Here is a 17637-nt window from a genome sequence, read left to right as displayed (position 1 = left end):
GACTCATGGTTAAAGATGCCAATTTTTCACAAGGTAGTAGAGCAGTTTTTCCACAAAGAACTAAGACAAACCTTTTTAATCAGCCAAAAGAAAGAGGCTAGTAAAAACTAGATTTATACAGAACATCCACTGATATTTATTTGATTTGACAAAATCTGCATTATTAAAAGACAGGTAATAAAATTTCAGCTTATATTGAATCTGACATATGTTCTATAGTGTCTAGAATATTACATAAGAAATAACAACTGAGGGGGAAAGAGGATAAAAGCATCACATGCAGATGCTCCTGGAAAAGGGGGAACTGTATCTGCAGGTGAGGTCCATAGTGTGCAGGGCATAAAAAAAATCCTAGAGAAAATGCAATTCACTTACTTGGGTGAAGTGTTTTTCCTTTTGGGGAGAGGAAGAGGTGACAAAGAGGGGCAGGAATTCAAAGGCATATGCAGAATGGCTTCTCCATTTCAAAATGGTAATAAAAATATTTAGATTATGGCACTAGGGCACCTTTAAGGAAAAGAACACCTTAACCAGAGTAGGCTCATTGCATAATTCTTTAGTAATATGTACAATTTTCAAGTAATGGAGAGGACTTAAAGAGTAATTTTACTTTAACAGTGGCTATCTGTTTTTCTTCTCGCCCTCTGGGGCTTGATCTGTTTCAGCATCACAGGGACATTTCTCCACACAGTTTCTAGGGAACCAGCCTCTGATTCGTGAAACACCTGATGGAGAAAATGAAATTAATGTAAATAGATTTAGTGATATTGCTGAGCCAAATAAGTCCCATTACTTCAAATCAATAAGCTTTTAGTTCTGCTTTACTTTTTTCCTCCTTTACCATCTTTTATAAGCATAATTTGAGAAAAAAAAATATATATATATGTTTAAATGCTGTCTATGAAGCTAGAAAACCAGTATTTCCCAAATGCTATTAGCTAGGAAAGGTACTAATGTGGTTCAGGACAACCCCTAAGTGGAACATGGGGCGGGGGTGGGCAGGATTTCTCAATATGGGTATTCACTTGCACATGTGTGATCGTGGTGTTTTGGGCACACTGTCATACTTCACCTGTTCCAGGGACTACCTCCCTGTAGCCTCTGTGAATTTCCTTCTTAGGTTTTTTCTAACATGTAAATTTCTAATATCAAGGTTGACTAAGTAGTCATATGGGGTTAATCTACAATTAACCCAGTGTTTTAGGAAAAAGCATCCAGAATTAATCTTTAAAAAGGAAAAGTTCTAAAAATTAAAAAAAAATTAAAGACACAGAAAATTTCAATCCATGAGTCTCCCTAACTTCATAGGAATATTCATTCACAGGGGGAGCAGAGGGCACAGGGGGATGGTACACATGCTCTACAGCTAGGCTACCTGGGCTGGAGCACTGGCTCTGGCTTGTTTTTAGTGTGGTCTTGGGCAAGGTGCTCAGTCTCGGTGCATTCTGGTTTCCTCATCAATGAAAAGTAAATGAGGGCTGTTGGGGGCTTCACCACAAGTGAAGCGCTTCTACAAGTGCCCATCACACAGATCATGAGGAGCTCCAATGTTAGCTGCCACTAAAAAGACCTGATACATAGAAGTGCTATGGAGAAATAATATAAGAAGGCTTTTTCTGTTGCTTGATGATGTGTCTTCCTATTATGTGCCCTAATGCATGTGACACTGATTGTTTATAAGAGTTATTCCCACAAAATTTGGAATTATTACTAGCAGCCTTGTCTATTAAACATTTCCTTCCATTTCCATACCTTCTACAAAGCCATCATCAAGAATTTTATCTCCATACAACCAGTATCTGAAATATTTAAAAGATTAAAATTAGTTTTTTTAGGCTAGATGCTAATTTCGTCGTTAAAGAAGAAATTCAGTACTTTCTATCACTTACCGTAACCCTCTTGTGGCTAAAATGAATTCCCCTTTCTGTAGCCTTATTCGAGGCTCTTCAGTGCAGGGGCTTGTGAAGAAGGTTTTGATTCCTTTATTCAAAGGACAGCAGGCACCGCTGTAATCTTCTATTACTCTATACCGTACCTGGCATCAATAATTAGAAAAACAATTTAACATTTACCCCTGAATTTCTTAAATTTGAATTTAAATTGTTAAAGGTAGATCCAAAATATCAGGTGACAAGTCTTTCCCTCCCAGTTCCTTTATAGGAAGCAACTGATGTTTCTAGTTCTCCAGGCTTTTCTTACCCTGCATTTCAAGCACGTAGCTAAGAATTAAATTCTAGAGCAGTGCTGTCCAGCAGAACTTTCTGCAATGACGGAACTGTTCTATATTTGTGGTAACCAATGTGGTAGCCCCTAGACACATGTAGCTACTGAGCACTTCTAATGTGGCTAGTACAACCAAGGAGCTGAATTTTTTATTTTATTTAATTTTAGTTACTTTAAATAGCCACATGTGGCTAGTGGCCATCAAACTGTACAGCAGAAGTTTAAGGATGGGTTTCATACTGATGAGCTATATTGAGGATAATTATTTTTCTGTTGGCAATATAATTGACCACATTCCCTCTAAACCTCCAGTAGAACTACTTAAAAGAAAACAAAAGTGAACTGTATCAAATTTCAACAACTGTATTAAGAAACATTATTTAATAAAAGCCAACAGTTGGCTTCTACTCAAAGGCAATTTTGAAAACTATACAGAAGTGTAGAGCCTGACAAAAGGAAAAAGAAACTAGTATCATTGCAAAAATATAACTTACACTTCTGATTCTTTTGTCTGCTTTTTGTTTCAACTGTTCAATCTGTTTGGAGATATAAAAAGAAAAAATGTTCTCTCGGTGTTGAAAACAGCCCTTTGCCATGTACTATACCAGAGTGACATGACAAACTCCCAATTTTCCAGCATTCACAGTTGCTGACAATTCAAAGACCACATATTTTTTTTTTTTTTTTAGAAAAGTGGAAAGTGGGCCCTATGAGAGTAGGAGCTGACATGAGGCTTTCTTCTCCATATTCTCACTGTCTTTATCTGTGTACTCATTGAGCATTCGCTATGGCCCAGGAATCAGGGAGATGTGCTCACTGCCCTCATGGGGCTTCCAGGCTAGTCCTGAAAGTGGACACAGAGATTCACGGATTCTTTAGAGATAAGGTAGACAGACTGCAAAATTCATCCGCAAGTCTCCACTGAAAGTCATCATTATGACTTACTTTTCTTCAGCAACAATCTATTCAGCAATAATTTATTAAATGGTACTATATTAAATATAGTAGGGGAAATCAAGATAACTCATAATCTCTGTACCAGAATCTTGTCAAATTAAAGATATAAAAGAATTAAATAAAAATGAGACCTCATGGGCACCATACAATAGCCACCATACAATAGCATATGGTTAAGTGCCAAATCCAGATGAGGTCGGATTGAAACTGGCCTTGATAATTTATGATAGAGAGGAGGTCACAGAAGAGAGAAAAAACAGTGTGGACAAAGAGGTGGCAGGAATGCACAAGGAGTTCACTGAGGAAACCAGGCCGACTGTAAAGTGTGATTTCCATTAGGGAGAAGTTGGAGGCAGTTTTAGGCCAGATTTTATAACTAAGTGAAGGGATCAGGACTTTGTCACATGTATGAAGGATTAAAGAGAAATTTAAATTAAAAGAGAGACATGATACAAGGAGTGCTTTAGGATTGTTAACTTGGATTTATTTTGCCAAACTGAAAAAAATTGTATGATTTATTTTACTATAAAATGCCATCTGAGTTAAGGGGCACTTAAGGGGAAGAGGGTGAGACAGAAAGGAAAGCCTATTTGCACAGAAATACTTACTGTTAAGCTGTACTGGTGACAGCCTTCTCTTACTGGCCACGCTAGTCCATCTCCCTCAGGGACCCCTGACCACGTAAATACCTGTTTAAAGTTCTTCCATCTACTTCCCATATCATAGGGAAAAACAAAGACTTCATCCAGTTGGTAATATTGAATTCGATCTTTAGCCTGTGGGTAACAAAGAGGTAAGATGGCAGATGCCCTCTGCCTCAAACAGCTCTAAATAATACACTATTGATAGTATTGATAGTAATATACATTTATTCCTCAAATTTGTATCACTCCTAAAAATGCTTCCTCCTTCTTGTAATGTTAGTGTACACAGAAGAGAGACAAACTTGTAAGAGGAACTTGCTATATAATATATAATACCAACCTCGTATGAGATCATTCAGGAAATGTCTGACGGGGCTTATTCAGGAACAAGGATTAAAAAATGCTTATTAAAAGAGTTAATAGTGGGGTGCCTGGGTGGCTCAGCCGATTAAGCATCTGCTTTCGGGGCTCAGGTCATGATCCTGGGGTCCTGGAATCAAGCCCCACATCACGCTCCCTGCTCAGCGGGGAGTCTGCTTCTCCCCCTCTCTCTGCCCCTCCCCTCGCTCGTGCTCTCTTTCTAATAAATAAAATCTAAATAAATAAATGAGTTAATAGCTTTATTCCACATATAACAAATCCTCAATGCTCTTGGCTTTTCAGCAAAACAAAAGAATCCAGGTGTAAAGAAGGGATCTTGATAAAAAAGATTTAAGAGAAAGCAAGAGTTTATTCAGGGTGAAAGGAACTGTTTCAGGGTGTTCCAGAATGCAACAGTTGTATCCTGGGTGGCAACCACACCTGTGGGGATGGCCGGGAAAACAGGTTCCAGGGGGAATCATCATTTTCTGAAAATTATTTTTCTTTAAAAGAAACTAGCAGAAATGTGCAGATCTTCTTTCAGTTTTTTATACCATTACACATGTATATATACTCACATATATGCATTTATATGTACATTTTATGCATATACATAAATATTCAAGTTGCATAAATTATATTCTAGGCACTTAAATTGTTAACTTTAACTTAAGGAGATAAACTGGCTTAGAATTTCTTAAGTTCCACTGACACCTAGTGGTATAAAGATACATTATTTATTCCTACAATAAGTGTACAAACCCAGTTGAAATTTGTATCAATTTTAGTGTCTAGTAATTTCGATAAATTTTCTATAAAGTTAATCATTTATTTGTATTTTTTAGTCAGCAACAGAGTGCCAGTTTTAAAATAACTTCTAGATTTAGCATGGCACTTTTTATGAAGAGCCTTGGTCATTAGAAAAAAAAAAGTATTAATCTAATGATGATATATTAACTAGAAATGATACCTTGAAATATTTTATTATCAAGGGACAATATTTTAGGGAAAGGCTTCTTGTAATTACCTATAAAGTAATATTGATGTTAATTCAATTAAAACAATTGTCAAGCTACATGTGTGTATGAATCTATTAACTGTGTAAATTCCCACCCAAATAGTAAAGGATAATTTATTTTCCCTTTTTATAAACAAAAGTCTCAGAGTCTTCAAAATGGTTAAGTCTCAAAGAACAGAGATTTAGGCTATTAACAAAGAAATAGTGGTAAGGATGAGAGTAGCTTACAAAAAAGACTGAGGCCTGGTCTCTGCCTAAGAGAAGCACTCAGTGAAGTTGGGGGGATTCTATCAATACTGTGTTAAAAGGCAACAGAGGTGGGGTGCCTGGTGGCTCAGTCAGTTAAGCATCCGACTCTTGATTCTGGCTCAGGTCATGATCTCAGGGTCCTGAGATCAAGTCCCAGATCAGGCTCTGTGCTGAGCGTGGAGCCTGCTTAAGATTCTCTCTCTCCCTCTCTCTCTGCCTCTCCCCTCTGCTTGTGCTCTCTCCCCCTCTCAAAAAAAAAAGAAAAAAGCAACAGAGGTGTGCAATAGGTGCTATGGGAAAGGCAAAAAAACTACTTAGCTAATCTAGGGAGAGTCAAGGAAGGTTCTTTGGAAGAAATGACACCTAAACTAGGTCCTGAGGCAGAAGAAATCAGCAAAAAAGAGGAAGTGTGTTCTAGGTAGAGAATGACATGTGAAAAGATACAGAAGCATATGGTGTATAAAATAGGAGTTTTTGATTTTAGTTGGTATCAAGAATGAGATGGGGTGGGGAGAGGTAGAAAATGCAGTAGAAGAAACAGAAAAGGGGAAGACATGAAAGGTTTGATTATGTATAAGCTAAGGAGCTTGGACTTAAACCTGTATATCAGTGGTTCTTTTAAAGCATGCTTTGCACACCTCTTCCAGTCCCCAAGACCTTTTCTTAGGGTTCAACAAAATCAAACAACTTTCATTTTAATACTAACATGTTATTTGCCTTTTTCATTGTGTTGAAATTTGCAGTAGTGGATAAAATTGCTGGTACCTTAAGCAGGAATCAGGACAGTGGCACTGTGTAAGTAAACATTATATTCTTCACCGTTACATACTCATATTTAAAAACAAAACAAAAAACAAAAAACCAAAGTTTTACACAAGAATGTCCTTGATGATGCAATAGAAATTATTATTTTTATTAAATCTCAACTCTCAAGTAGATGTCCTCTCACTATTCTGTGTGACAAGATGGGGAATACACATAAAGCATGCCAAAGTGCTTATCTCAAGGAAAACATCTGTTTGAGCTGTGAACTAACAAAAGCTGTGTAGCCAGCTTTTTTCATATAATGCTATTTTTACTTGAAAGAATGAGTAATGAAACTAAGGTTACTGAGACTTCAATATTTGGCAGAAATTTTCTCAAAAATGAACAAAGTCAAGCTGTTACTTCAATGTAAACAACTGAGTATTTGTCAGTGAAAAAATTAAGGTTTTCAAGTGAAAATCAGAATTTTAGAAAATTTGTATCCACCACTAATGAGCTTGACAGCTTTCCAAAATAAAGGACTTTCCCCCATAAAATTGGTAGTGATATGAATGAATGTGTCAGCATTTGGAAAATCTGCATTACCCTATAAAACTATATTTTCCAAATAACCAATACTTGATGTTATAAAATCATGTATGGGTAAAAGGTCCATTCAAAGAGCAAGATGTAGTGATGGATTGAAATGTACAAGAGTACAAAATGTTTACTGATAGGGCTTCACATTTCACATACAACTAACCTTTCAAGACTATCACCTGTCAAGTTTTCATGTAGTATCAAAGAATATCCACTACTAACTAAAAAGCCTATTAAAATACTCTCTCCTTTTCTACCTACTTGTCTGTGTGAGGCTGGATTTTCTTCATATACTTCAATCAAAGCAACATATCGCAACAGACTGAATGCAGGAGATGTGAGAATCCAACTGTCTTCTGTTAAGTCAGATATTAAAGAGATTTGTAAAAATATAAAACAATGCCACTCTTCTCCCTATTTTTTACTTTGAAAAATATAATAATTTTTAAAAATATGCTATTTATTAACATATAATGGGTTTATTATTATTTTTAAATGAAATTATAAATCTTCAAAATTTTTCTCAGGAAATATGGCAATTACGGATAGATATCACACACATTAACAAAGGCTCTTTAGTGTCCTTTAACAATTTTGAGAACGTAAAAGGGACCTGAAACCAAAAAGTTTAAGAACCTATTGCTGTAACTTCAAGTTCACAGACTGACTGCCAGGCGGCTAAATATGTCTTATTGGTATGTTTTATTTGGCCCACAAGGTTTTTTGTTTTTAATTTGAATTGCTTGCTAATATTTAAAAACAAAAAAGAGATGTCACAGAAATCCAGATCTCTTACTTTTCTAGAAAAACAATTAGATGATTTCAGAATACTGAGTGAGTCCCCCCCCATAGTAACAATCAGTTTCATCTGTTAGGCAGCTCTAGTACACAGGCTGGCTCCTGTCCCCTAAGTTATCTGCCTGGCCGCCGCAGGCATTTGGGTTTATAAACCCTGCTACAATGATGGTGAGGCTCTGAGAAGCTTTAAGCAAGGAGCAGAGTAGTCAGACTGACTTTTTACAACAGAATCACAACAGATGGGATGAAGTATGTATTAAAGGTTGTGAGGTCTGTAGCTATGCTATAAGCCCTACCTGATAGGGCTTATCAAGGTTTTTTTAGTCCTAAAGCACTGAAAAAAACTTGATGGCACCTTGGTAGGAGAGAAGTTCCTTTCCAAATGGTTTGCCTTAACCCCTAATCTAAGAAAGAATGGCAAAATGGTTTAATGTATGGCTTAGCCTTCTTCAGCAACTCAGGGTGAACAAGAAGCAAATTTCTGTGGGAGTTATATTAAACCAAGAATGAATCAAAATGTTTCTTTCCTATATTTATCTTCTGTGTGGCATGCAAATGACTTAAGAAAGCCATCTGGTAGTGAGGTTTTCACTTCCAGGCATTTATTAGTTAATCTGGCCTATGAACTAATTTTATTTTATTTTTCCTGAACTAATCTTTATTGAGATTAAGGAAACAATTATTAAAATTTACCTTTTCTTCAATCCATGATTCAATAGAAGTTTTGTTTCTGAGAATTATTTTCATCTGAAAATTAAATGATAAACAGTAAAATTTCATGATAAAACTTTGGTTCATTTAAGATTATCATCTTCGTAGTAACCCTATGAGATAGTTTTTATTGCTCCATTCCATTGATGAAGAGACCAGGATAACAGAGGCTAAGTAACACACTCAGGGTGTGGTCCATCTGACTCTAAAGTTCTTGTTCTTAAGCACTGCAGTATAATGCCTCTCCACAAAATGATTATGGCAGTCCGTAATCAAATCTGAATCTACTATTTTAATAAAGCTTCATGTTTTAAGTACTATCTTCTGAACAAGGTTTCCAGAGTATTAATAAAACACTGATATAATCCATTTAATCAGTACTTGTGCATTTTGCTATTAAAATCTCTTACCACAATCTTTAATTAACCTTAAGTTTATCATTAATTTATTTACTATAAGAAAGTGACTCAGTCAACCCAGATATTCTGCTTGCCTTAAAAACCAAATGTATTCAGTCTTGATTCTATTAATCAATTTTCCTAGCTATGACTAATTCCACTTATGTGAGCTTTTACACCACAGGGTTTTAGTTTATTTCTAATATGATTCTTAATTAGAGGCATTGGGGAAATTTTTTCAAAGAATTTGATCCCAGGCTAATAGAAAACATGAAGTATAACCAAAACCAGCACATTTTAAAACTATGAGTTTAAAAGGGTTGGGTGATGCACCAGAGTCCTCAAGGCCAGCATTATTGATTCTATGAGAGGTGTGCATTTCCTTTTAGTCTGGCTGTGTCCACAGAAACAGTGTGGCACAGTAAAAACACTCATGGGCAAGGAGTCCTCATTATATTCCTAGGGCCAAGCACACCACCACCTGGCCCACAGTGGGCCTTCAATTAATGAACAAGCTAATTAGGTGAATGGAATGAGTCATAACTGTTTTGTGATCTCTTCAAGGCCACATCCTCCTCCGTGTTCTCAAAGCACTTTGTACATAAATCTATGATACACACATGAGCCAGTATTAGTTTACTAATTAGTTTACTACTAATTGTGACTTCCCTAGGGGCAGGACGCTTTTCATTTTCATTGTTGTAGCCTCTGAAATTAGCGGAATAATTCACCAGAGTAGGCATTAAATAGCACCCGTACCATAGGGTTGTTACTGAAATTAAATGAACTCCTACATGTGATGTCCCTAAAACAGTGTCTTGCACATAATAAGTGCTCAATAAACGTTGGCTGTGTTATGATGATGATTAAATACATACTATCATAAAACAGTTTACTGAATACATGAGTGGGTGATGTTGGGTAAAGTCACTTCACCTTTCTGTGATTCAATTACTCATCTGTAAGGAAGGGAAAAATACTCCTCTTCAAACTCCTTCTGGGGGTTGGTGTGAAGATCAAGAGAGACTATAATGTGAGAAGAGCTTTCCCAACTATAAAGTGATATATAACTCTAAGATAACATTTTAAAAATTAAATCAGTTACCTGGAAATTCTGGCAAAGTTACTTCAAAATTATCTGACTAGTACAGAGATTAGTTACCTTGATGGAATAGGTAACAGTAATTTCCATTTCATACTGTACACTTAAATGCAGCCTTTATCTCTCTCATTATAAGCAGCCCCAGTAAGTTGACAACTTTTAGCTAGAGGTAACCAAGAAACTTACCTGGATAAAAAACAACATCCCAACAGCTATGGTCGTTCCTAAAGCTAATCCCAAGGCAAACAAGGTGGCCGCAAATGCTGCTAATCCAAATGGAATAATTGGAAGAGGATCTCTCCGGGCTGCACTCATATCAATCTTTACCGTGTTCCACCCAAAGGAGAGCTACAAACAACAACACACACTTGAAATATTCAGTTGTCATAAATGCTCAGTCTGTACTGGAACATCTAAAACAACTTGATCAAAAAAGATCAACAAATGATAACCTGAAGTTGTGGCTAAAAGCAAATGAATTTCTAATGCTTGAACTCATACTGATATGCAGGATATCATTCTTAGTTATTTTCAAATGTTACTTTTTGTTTTTAATTATTTCCTCAGGAAGTGTAAGGCATACCCCACTAACATTAATGTGCATGAACAGCACGAGACATCGATCTAAACTGTAATTGTGGCATCCATCTTCTCCTTGCTTCTCACTATTTACAGCAATCTTCCACAGCAAAAAAACCAGACAGCCTAGAATTTAGTAGTTGTTTCTTCCCTCATGTGCCACAACCAGAGGTTAAAAACTGGCAAAATGCAGCCAAACATGCCCTGCAGATGCCTACTGCTTGGCTTGCAAAATGTTTTAAAATATTCAGCCAGGTGCCAACATTTAAAAATCAGGAGATGTTAAACAAAAAACTCCAGATTTTCTAATTTTTCCTGAAACACTAGAAGATCTAGTATTACTGGACTAGGTTTCCAAACATCAGAAACTGGCCGCGGTGAGTATGGGCTGTCCCACCTGTGAGGGGCATATGTTCTCCAGGTGCTACAGTCCTTTTAGGCCTGTGAAAATCATTTACCCACCAGGCTTCTTTAGGGATTGAATTTGTGACCCCCGAACTTTATCTCCTGACTACTTGCCCATAAGTCAACCTAATCTTCTGGAGGATATTTTAGGACACGTGCCTGTTCCATGAGCTACCTTCCAGGGCACTGGAGTTAGAAACGAACAAAACAACTGCGACTTGCCACATGAATTAGATGGAAATAGAAAATATTAGGGCTGTCTTTTTCTTCTTGTTCCTTTTTTCCCTCTAATTATTCTTACCACAGCTACAAAGTGTGAAATCAAATTATATATACAGTAATAAAATATTATCAACTTCAACTACAGCTAGTAAGGTAAGTTTCCAAAACAAAATAATTTTTCCTCATCTTAAAAATTAAGTGCTGGGGCACCTGGGTGGCCCAGTGAGTTAAGCGGCTGCCTTCAGCTCAGGTCATGATCGCAGGGTCCTGGGATCGAGTCCCACGTTGGGCTCCCTGCTTGGCAGGGAGTCTGCTTCACCCATTCCCTCCCACTCATGCTCTCTCTCTCAAATAAATAAATAAAATCTTAGGAAAAAAATTAAATTTTAATACTTTAAAAAAAAAGAAATTCATATATAGGTAAAGCAAAGTTCTGTTTCCCAATCTAAATCAGAGAAATCATATTTCCAAATGGGACTTCTTAAATAATCATAACTACCATTTAATTTGGCATAAATGATTTTATAACACAGTCACTTACCCGATTATAAAGCTGTGTATACATAGTCATAACAAAAATGAAGGCAGCATGAATACAACCCAGTGGTGCTAAAAGGAGAAACAGTGTGAACGAAGCATGATTTTGGTAACCACAACAATTGTTGATCCAAGGACAGTGATGGTCCATCTTCATCACACATCTAACAAGAAAAATTTACATAAAACATGAGGCAGAAAATCCTGTCTACTTTAAATAATTTTGGTCTTCAAAAGATCAAGCAAATAGGAATCCAGCATGTCCATGAGTCTCAGAGGAATTATACTCCATGGAACAGAAAGCAAAGTCTTTATGAGTTTTAAACAACTCTGAACAGTGACTTCTTTCAAATTCTAAACAGCATGAGAAAAGTCAGGCTTTGTGACAGGTTCTGAGGAAAAGATATCTGCTACAAGTGAGTTTGTTTTAAGAAGTCAAGAGGCCCACTGAGAGGTTCATTACAAAGAAATAAGCATGGGTTCCTGGTCTTTCTCTAGCTCTGAAATGCAGTGACCGGAGTACAACAGAGATTCAACAAAATCACTTCTAAATCTCTACCAGGGTTGGTTGATGGGACCCAGCAGACCTTATAACTTCCTTCCTGTTCTCATCCTTTAGATGTGGATTCTCTGAGCTAAGCAAGCTAACTATGGAATATAAGATGTGGTATAACAAGCAAAGTCTTACTGAGCCTCCTTCCCTTGTTGCCAGAAGAACATTTCCTGGCCTCACACCAAACTATATTTGCCACAAATGGTTTTCCTAAACCTCAACACTCTCATCACAAATTTCTTATTAACTGGTGGAAGAGCTGTATATTTAAAAAGGTTCTAGTTTATTTCATATTTCTTATAGTGATTCAGTTTTCTTCCCATTAAGTTTTTTCTCTTACACACTAGTGACAATATGCACCTGAATTCATTTATTAGATATACATAAAGTGTAAATGTTACTCAACCCAAATGATGGAAAGGGCAGGTGTCCCTTATAATTTAGACTCAGAACAATTCTAAAGCTAGTCATGATGACAGCAGACAAGCACAATTAATCCTGATCTATGGAAACAACTTGAAGGCATAACTTTTTACTCTTGTCAGGGCAAGAAGCAAAGTAAATGTGTATTTTTTCCAAAAAGTAAGTAAGTAAATGAATAAATAAAATCTTTTCACTTATGACAAAAAAGAGTGAGGATTATTTATTATCAAAATTGATAACTTAAGAATAAAATGGAGATATGGACACAAGTATTTTGACAATGTTTTTTATAAAGAAGCCACCTTATAGAGACTAAAACTAAGATTGATGTGGTAGAAAGAACAACATTAAGACCAGTAATCAAGTTGATCAGTCCCCAGTGAGGAGCAAAGACAGTACCTGTTACACTTTCTGCAGTGATGTGACCGTGGCGCCTTGTATGCTTGGCAGACTTTACAATACTGGAGGTACATGCTATCCTGAGAATCTTCCTTGGTAGCAAAATATAAACAAAAATATATCAGTTATCAGTTATCTGATCCTAAGTAATAACATGTCAAGTCTTATGAATAAATGCTTTGGTACAGTTTTATTTTCTTTTATAGGGGGTGAGGATAAGGATGGAATCCTAACTTGCATTTCCAGCCCTTTTATTTGAAATATTTTTAAATAATGAGTTTCTGGTAACAGCTGCATTGCTCTTCCAATTACCAGAACTCATTTTTAATTTCTCTTCCCCATGCTCCACCCAAACCCACTGCCACTGATTGTATTTGGTTCTACTTTTCCAAACTCCTAGTAGAATGGGAGGAGTTCCAGAAAAAGGTAGCTGACCATGTGGCAGGTATTTTGAAGGTGGGGATTCAAACATTGGAGCTGATACTCTTTAGGAAATCTCTCTTGCACCATTTTAATCACTTCTACTTTCCTTTACTGTAGTTTCTCTCTAATCCAAACTGTCTACTGTCAGAATAATATTCTTATAACACAACTCTGATTAGGTCAGAGCTTGGCTTGAAAACCTCTCCTACCTCCCGATGGCCTAACAATTCCTCATGCATTTAAGGCCTTCCGCAATCTGCCTTTGTTTCAGCCTTACTGGTACTACGTAACCTGTTATTTCTGACTATATGCTTCCACCACCTATCAATCTGAAATGTCTTCGTCCCCATTTGTGGAAATTTCCACTCCTCCTTCAGGTCCACAGCTGGAAAAGATCAGGTCCTTCTAGCTTCAAGAGCACTCATCCCATTCTTCTCTATAGTTTAGTTACTTACACAAGTGCCTTGGTTTCTCTCAATTATAAGGTTTTTCAGAATACGAATTTGTCCTACTCATCTCTGTACCCGCTTTAAATAGTACACTACATTAGTGTTTCTCCAACATTAACATACCTAAGAATCACCTGGGGATTTTGTTAAATGCTGATTCTGATTCCTAGGTCTGGAGTGGAGCCCAAAACTCTGCATTTCTAACAAGCTATCAGGTGGTGTCCCTCAGCAAGCAATATGGAAATTCATGAGCATAAACTTTCTACAATTTTTAAAAAGCCACAAATTGATTCATACTGTACTTCCTTATGCAATGATTTTAACATTGATTTTAAAACTTTATGATTTAAGCCAGCAATTTCTAAAGAGGTTTTCTCAGTTCTGAGGGCTGTTAATGTATTACATGACAAAAGATCCTAGAGCCAAACTGCACTGTGGAATTATAAGAGGTGTATTACATGCAGTATTTCTTAAATTTAGGACTATACACCCCCCAGTCCCCTTCATTCTTTTCTTTTTCCTTTAATGCAGGACAAGTATTCACTAAAATTTCTCTGGGAAATACTAATTTAGATGAATATTTGCAAACAGATACAAAATAAATTCTTTGAGCTCTAAATGATTAGTAATTAGAATAATATGCTTAGCCTCTACCAAGGCAAAAAGTAGGCTGTGTCTGATACTACTGGTTACCAGATAAAGCCATAAACTAAATATATGATTATCATTAGAGTTCCTTATCTTAAGGGATCTTTTTCTTACCGGTTTCCACCCCAAAGGAACAAAGCCAGGACCAATAAACATGGCATTGAAATAATTATAAAGAATCATGACAGTCCAGTTTATCAACATGATGAAATTCACGCTTCCTCCAGTTGTATGTAAAGGCCAATACCACAACACAGAGTCAATCATGGCCATCGTAGAACATATTGCTATAACACCAAGGGCTATGATGGGACCCCAGTGACACAGTCTCTTTAATTCTTGGAGATTTTCAAACTTGATAACTGAGCAGAATGTACCCATTTTGGTGAGGAAGAATGTCTTCCTACTTTTAGAAAATTATAGATTTCCTTTTTCTGTGCACACATTTCCATGTGCCACAAGTCCATGCGTGTTCCTTAATTATCATGCCTTCAAGCTGTGGGATGTTAATGCAGATTATGCCATTTTCATTGTTACACACTCAGAGCTCTTTATCTTAATTAGGAGAATCCAGTATCTTGGCTTGAAACCCAATCTAAAAAACAAAATGAGAAAGTTCAGTAAAAAAATTTATTATATACTATTTAACTCCAACAACCACCTAAACAAAGGCATCTCACAAGTGCACTACTATGGGATGAGCACCTTATCAAATGCCAAAGAGAACTATTTTTATCTGATCCAAAATAGGGCTCGAGTCTGTATGGCATATAAACTGGATACATGACTCTAAAATAGTGGTTTTTATTCCTTTGTTTTCAACTTGTCAGGGAACCGTGACTGTCCCACGTTTAGTGAATGGTTTGAGGAGACAAAGAATTTTAGAGCTGGAGCAGGCTTTAGGGTTGATTGAATCCAGCTTCCTTCTTCATAGAAAAGAAATTGGCTCGGAGAGGCTAAGTGATTGCACCAAGCTCACAAGTAACAGCTGCACCTAGACTAGAAACCAAGTCATCGAACTCCTTTTACGAAGTTCTAAACTGCCTTTTACCGAGTCTCGATTTGTCAAGTATGAGCCCGACACGGTCTATACATTTGCCTGCGGTTACCCCAAAACACCAACTTAAGGATCTATTTGGGCCAAACGTAAAGAGGCGAGCGAGTGAAAGCAAAGAGAGAGTGAAAGTAGGGGACGGGAGACAGAGGTGTATGTGTGAAATCACGACTCGAGGAACACGGGAGGATAAACATGAATGAACGTTATTTGAGAAAAGGAGGAAGTGCCTCCGGGGCGAGGGACAGGGAAGGCAGGACCGCGAGCGTCGGAAGATCTGTGGAAGGATTTCTGACTGGACTGCAGTGAGTCAAGGGAAGATCTCAGATACAGGGTAATAAGGAGTTTCACGCAACAGATGCTACTGCCTTGTGCCTCAGTTCCCCGCCCGTGTCACGGAGCACAGCGCTTAGAAATCGTCACTCGGGGGAGAAACATTCTGGCAAGCGTGGTTGGTTTCAACATTCTGGAGATTCTGGGCTCACTCGGGCGGGGCGAAGACCGCCAAAATCATAGTTACATCCCTTGCCTTGACTCCCACCTCAGTCTGGTCCTTGGTGCCCGCTCCTCGGCCATCGCATTTCCGGGGCCGCCTGGGCTCACCCGGAACAGGTTTTCTCCTCTTCGGATAACTCCGTCATGGGGACCTCAGTCCAGCGCGAGCAGAAAGCAAACCCTGCTTGTAAGAGGGTGGAGTGCGGCACCTGCCGCGACCAGTCTGTCTTCCAGCCAGCGCTCTCGCCGCTGCTCTCCAGCTCCCGCCCGGTGCGCGCGGTCTTTGCGACAGCCACTTCCGGGAGGTTCGCCTCATCAGACTTCCCTCGGGAAGCAAGTTTCTGGGATCTATAGCTTGGGGAGCCGGAGCCGCTTTCCAGAACGTGGAGGGGCAAAACATGCTCTCAGTGATCCCCGAGAACCCGCAGGCTTTAGGAAGCTTTAATGGGGCGCTAATAGAAGTGCTTTTCTTTCGCGAATTTTTTTAAAATTTGAAGCCCGAGCGGACAATAAAAAACACCCACAGACCAAATTCCGGAGGACTGAGATTGCGACGAACAACCAGGAAGCGGCTAGGCTGGGAGCTGTCCCCGGTTCTCCACTCTGCTCTCGAGGCCCCCTCCTGGGGTCCTTACGCCGTGTTCCTCTGTCCCGCGTGGTCCTTGCCACGACCTGGGCTCCGGCCCGGGCCGATCACTCCGGAGCCACCATGTCATCCGACTTCGAAGGCTACGAGCAGGACTTCGCGGTGCTCACGGCAGAGATCACCAGCAAGATTGCGAGGGTCCCCCGACTCCCTCCTGGTGAGAGCCCTGACCCGGCAGAGTGGGGGTGGCGCCGAGGCTCGCGGGCGGTGGAACGTCTCCGAGGCGCGAGGTGCTGCAGGGGCTCTCCCCGAGCTATGGAGCTGGACTTGGTTGAGGGTAAAGGCACAGTCCAGGCTGGGTTGTGGCGTGCCGTGAAAAGAGCTTACCCTATCTGCGCCTTCTGGGCTGGAATCCGGACTTCACCGCCTTGTTACTTGTACAACCTTGGGAACGTTTCTCTGACTCTAAGTTTTTTGTTTTATTTTGTTTTGTTTTATTTGTAAAATAGAAGTGTGAGTATTCAAAGAGAGTGAATGAACGTACCTAGATCATAGGTCTGCGATATACAGTAACCAGTTGTTTTGTTAGTAATATTATTATTATTATATGAGGCGAAGGAGGATTAAGAGCCATGGTGCCAGGATTCAGATCGCAGCTCTGCCACTTAAAAGTTGTGGCACTTAACGAAAGTTTCTTAAACCGCTTTCAACTTTCCTTCTTGGTAAAATGGGGAGAACTGTACGTCTCTCGTGGAGTTATGGAGATTAAATGATTTAACATATGGAAAGCCCTTTTTTGGTGTTAGCTGCTATAATCATTAGTATTTTTCATACCCCCAACCCCATTTCTTATTTCTCAACCTTCTTGGGAGACTGTAACCTAGTTTTATGTAACACTTGGTACAGGATGATTTTTCTCACTTTTAAAATTCCACGTATCCCATCTAGAAGTGTTCTTGATTTTGTTTTTGTGTTTTATTTTTTTAAAGAGTTTATTTGAGAGAGAGAGCGCGGCGGGGTGGGGGGCGAGGGGCAGAGGGAGAGGGAGAAGCAGACTCCC

General features: G+C 38.5%; 2 protein-coding genes across 13 annotated transcripts in view; one reads left to right on the top strand and one right to left on the bottom strand.

Moving 5' to 3' along the window:
* The window catches only part of ZDHHC6 (zDHHC palmitoyltransferase 6), a 29846-nt gene extending 13537 nt beyond the window's left edge, over positions 1-16309 (bottom strand). For 2 of the 4 annotated variants that reach the window (XR_004912327.2, XM_036076702.2), the window contains exons 1-11: positions 16038-16309; positions 14557-15037; positions 12923-13014; positions 11552-11711; positions 9991-10152; positions 8287-8340; positions 3789-3956; positions 2718-2759; positions 1890-2035; positions 1753-1799; positions 611-725 (exon numbers count right to left, since the gene is read on the bottom strand). Coding sequence is in view for 3 of the 4 variants with exons in the window: in XM_036076702.2 (XP_035932595.1) it covers positions 622-725; positions 1753-1799; positions 1890-2035; positions 2718-2759; positions 3789-3956; positions 8287-8340; positions 9991-10152; positions 11552-11711; positions 12923-13014; positions 14557-14823 (1242 nt within the window). In the remaining variant the exon portion in view is untranslated. Of the gene's footprint in view, positions 1-112; positions 726-1752; positions 1800-1889; positions 2036-2717; positions 2760-3788; positions 3957-8286; positions 8341-9990; positions 10153-11551; positions 11712-12922; positions 13015-14556; positions 15038-16037 lie in introns of those variants that run through there. The other 2 variants (XM_036076701.2, XM_036076703.2) reach the window with 2 other exon arrangements.
* Positions 16310-16437: 128 nt separating this feature from the next.
* The window catches only part of VTI1A (vesicle transport through interaction with t-SNAREs 1A), a 355502-nt gene continuing 354302 nt past the window's right edge, over positions 16438-17637 (top strand). For 2 of the 9 annotated variants that reach the window (XM_078077113.1, XM_078077115.1), the window contains exon 1: positions 16443-16794. In XM_078077113.1, coding sequence (XP_077933239.1) covers positions 16701-16794 — 94 coding nt within the window. In that variant the 5' untranslated portion in view covers positions 16443-16700. Of the gene's footprint in view, positions 16795-17637 lie in introns of all 9 variants that reach the window. The other 7 variants (XM_078077107.1, XM_078077106.1, XM_078077109.1 and 4 more) reach the window with 6 other exon arrangements.

The sequence above is a fragment of the Halichoerus grypus genome, chromosome 7 (genome assembly GCF_964656455.1).
Source record: "Halichoerus grypus chromosome 7, mHalGry1.hap1.1, whole genome shotgun sequence".
Lineage (NCBI taxonomy): Eukaryota > Metazoa > Chordata > Mammalia > Carnivora > Phocidae > Halichoerus > Halichoerus grypus.
This window is presented reverse-complemented; position numbering and strand designations above follow the sequence as displayed.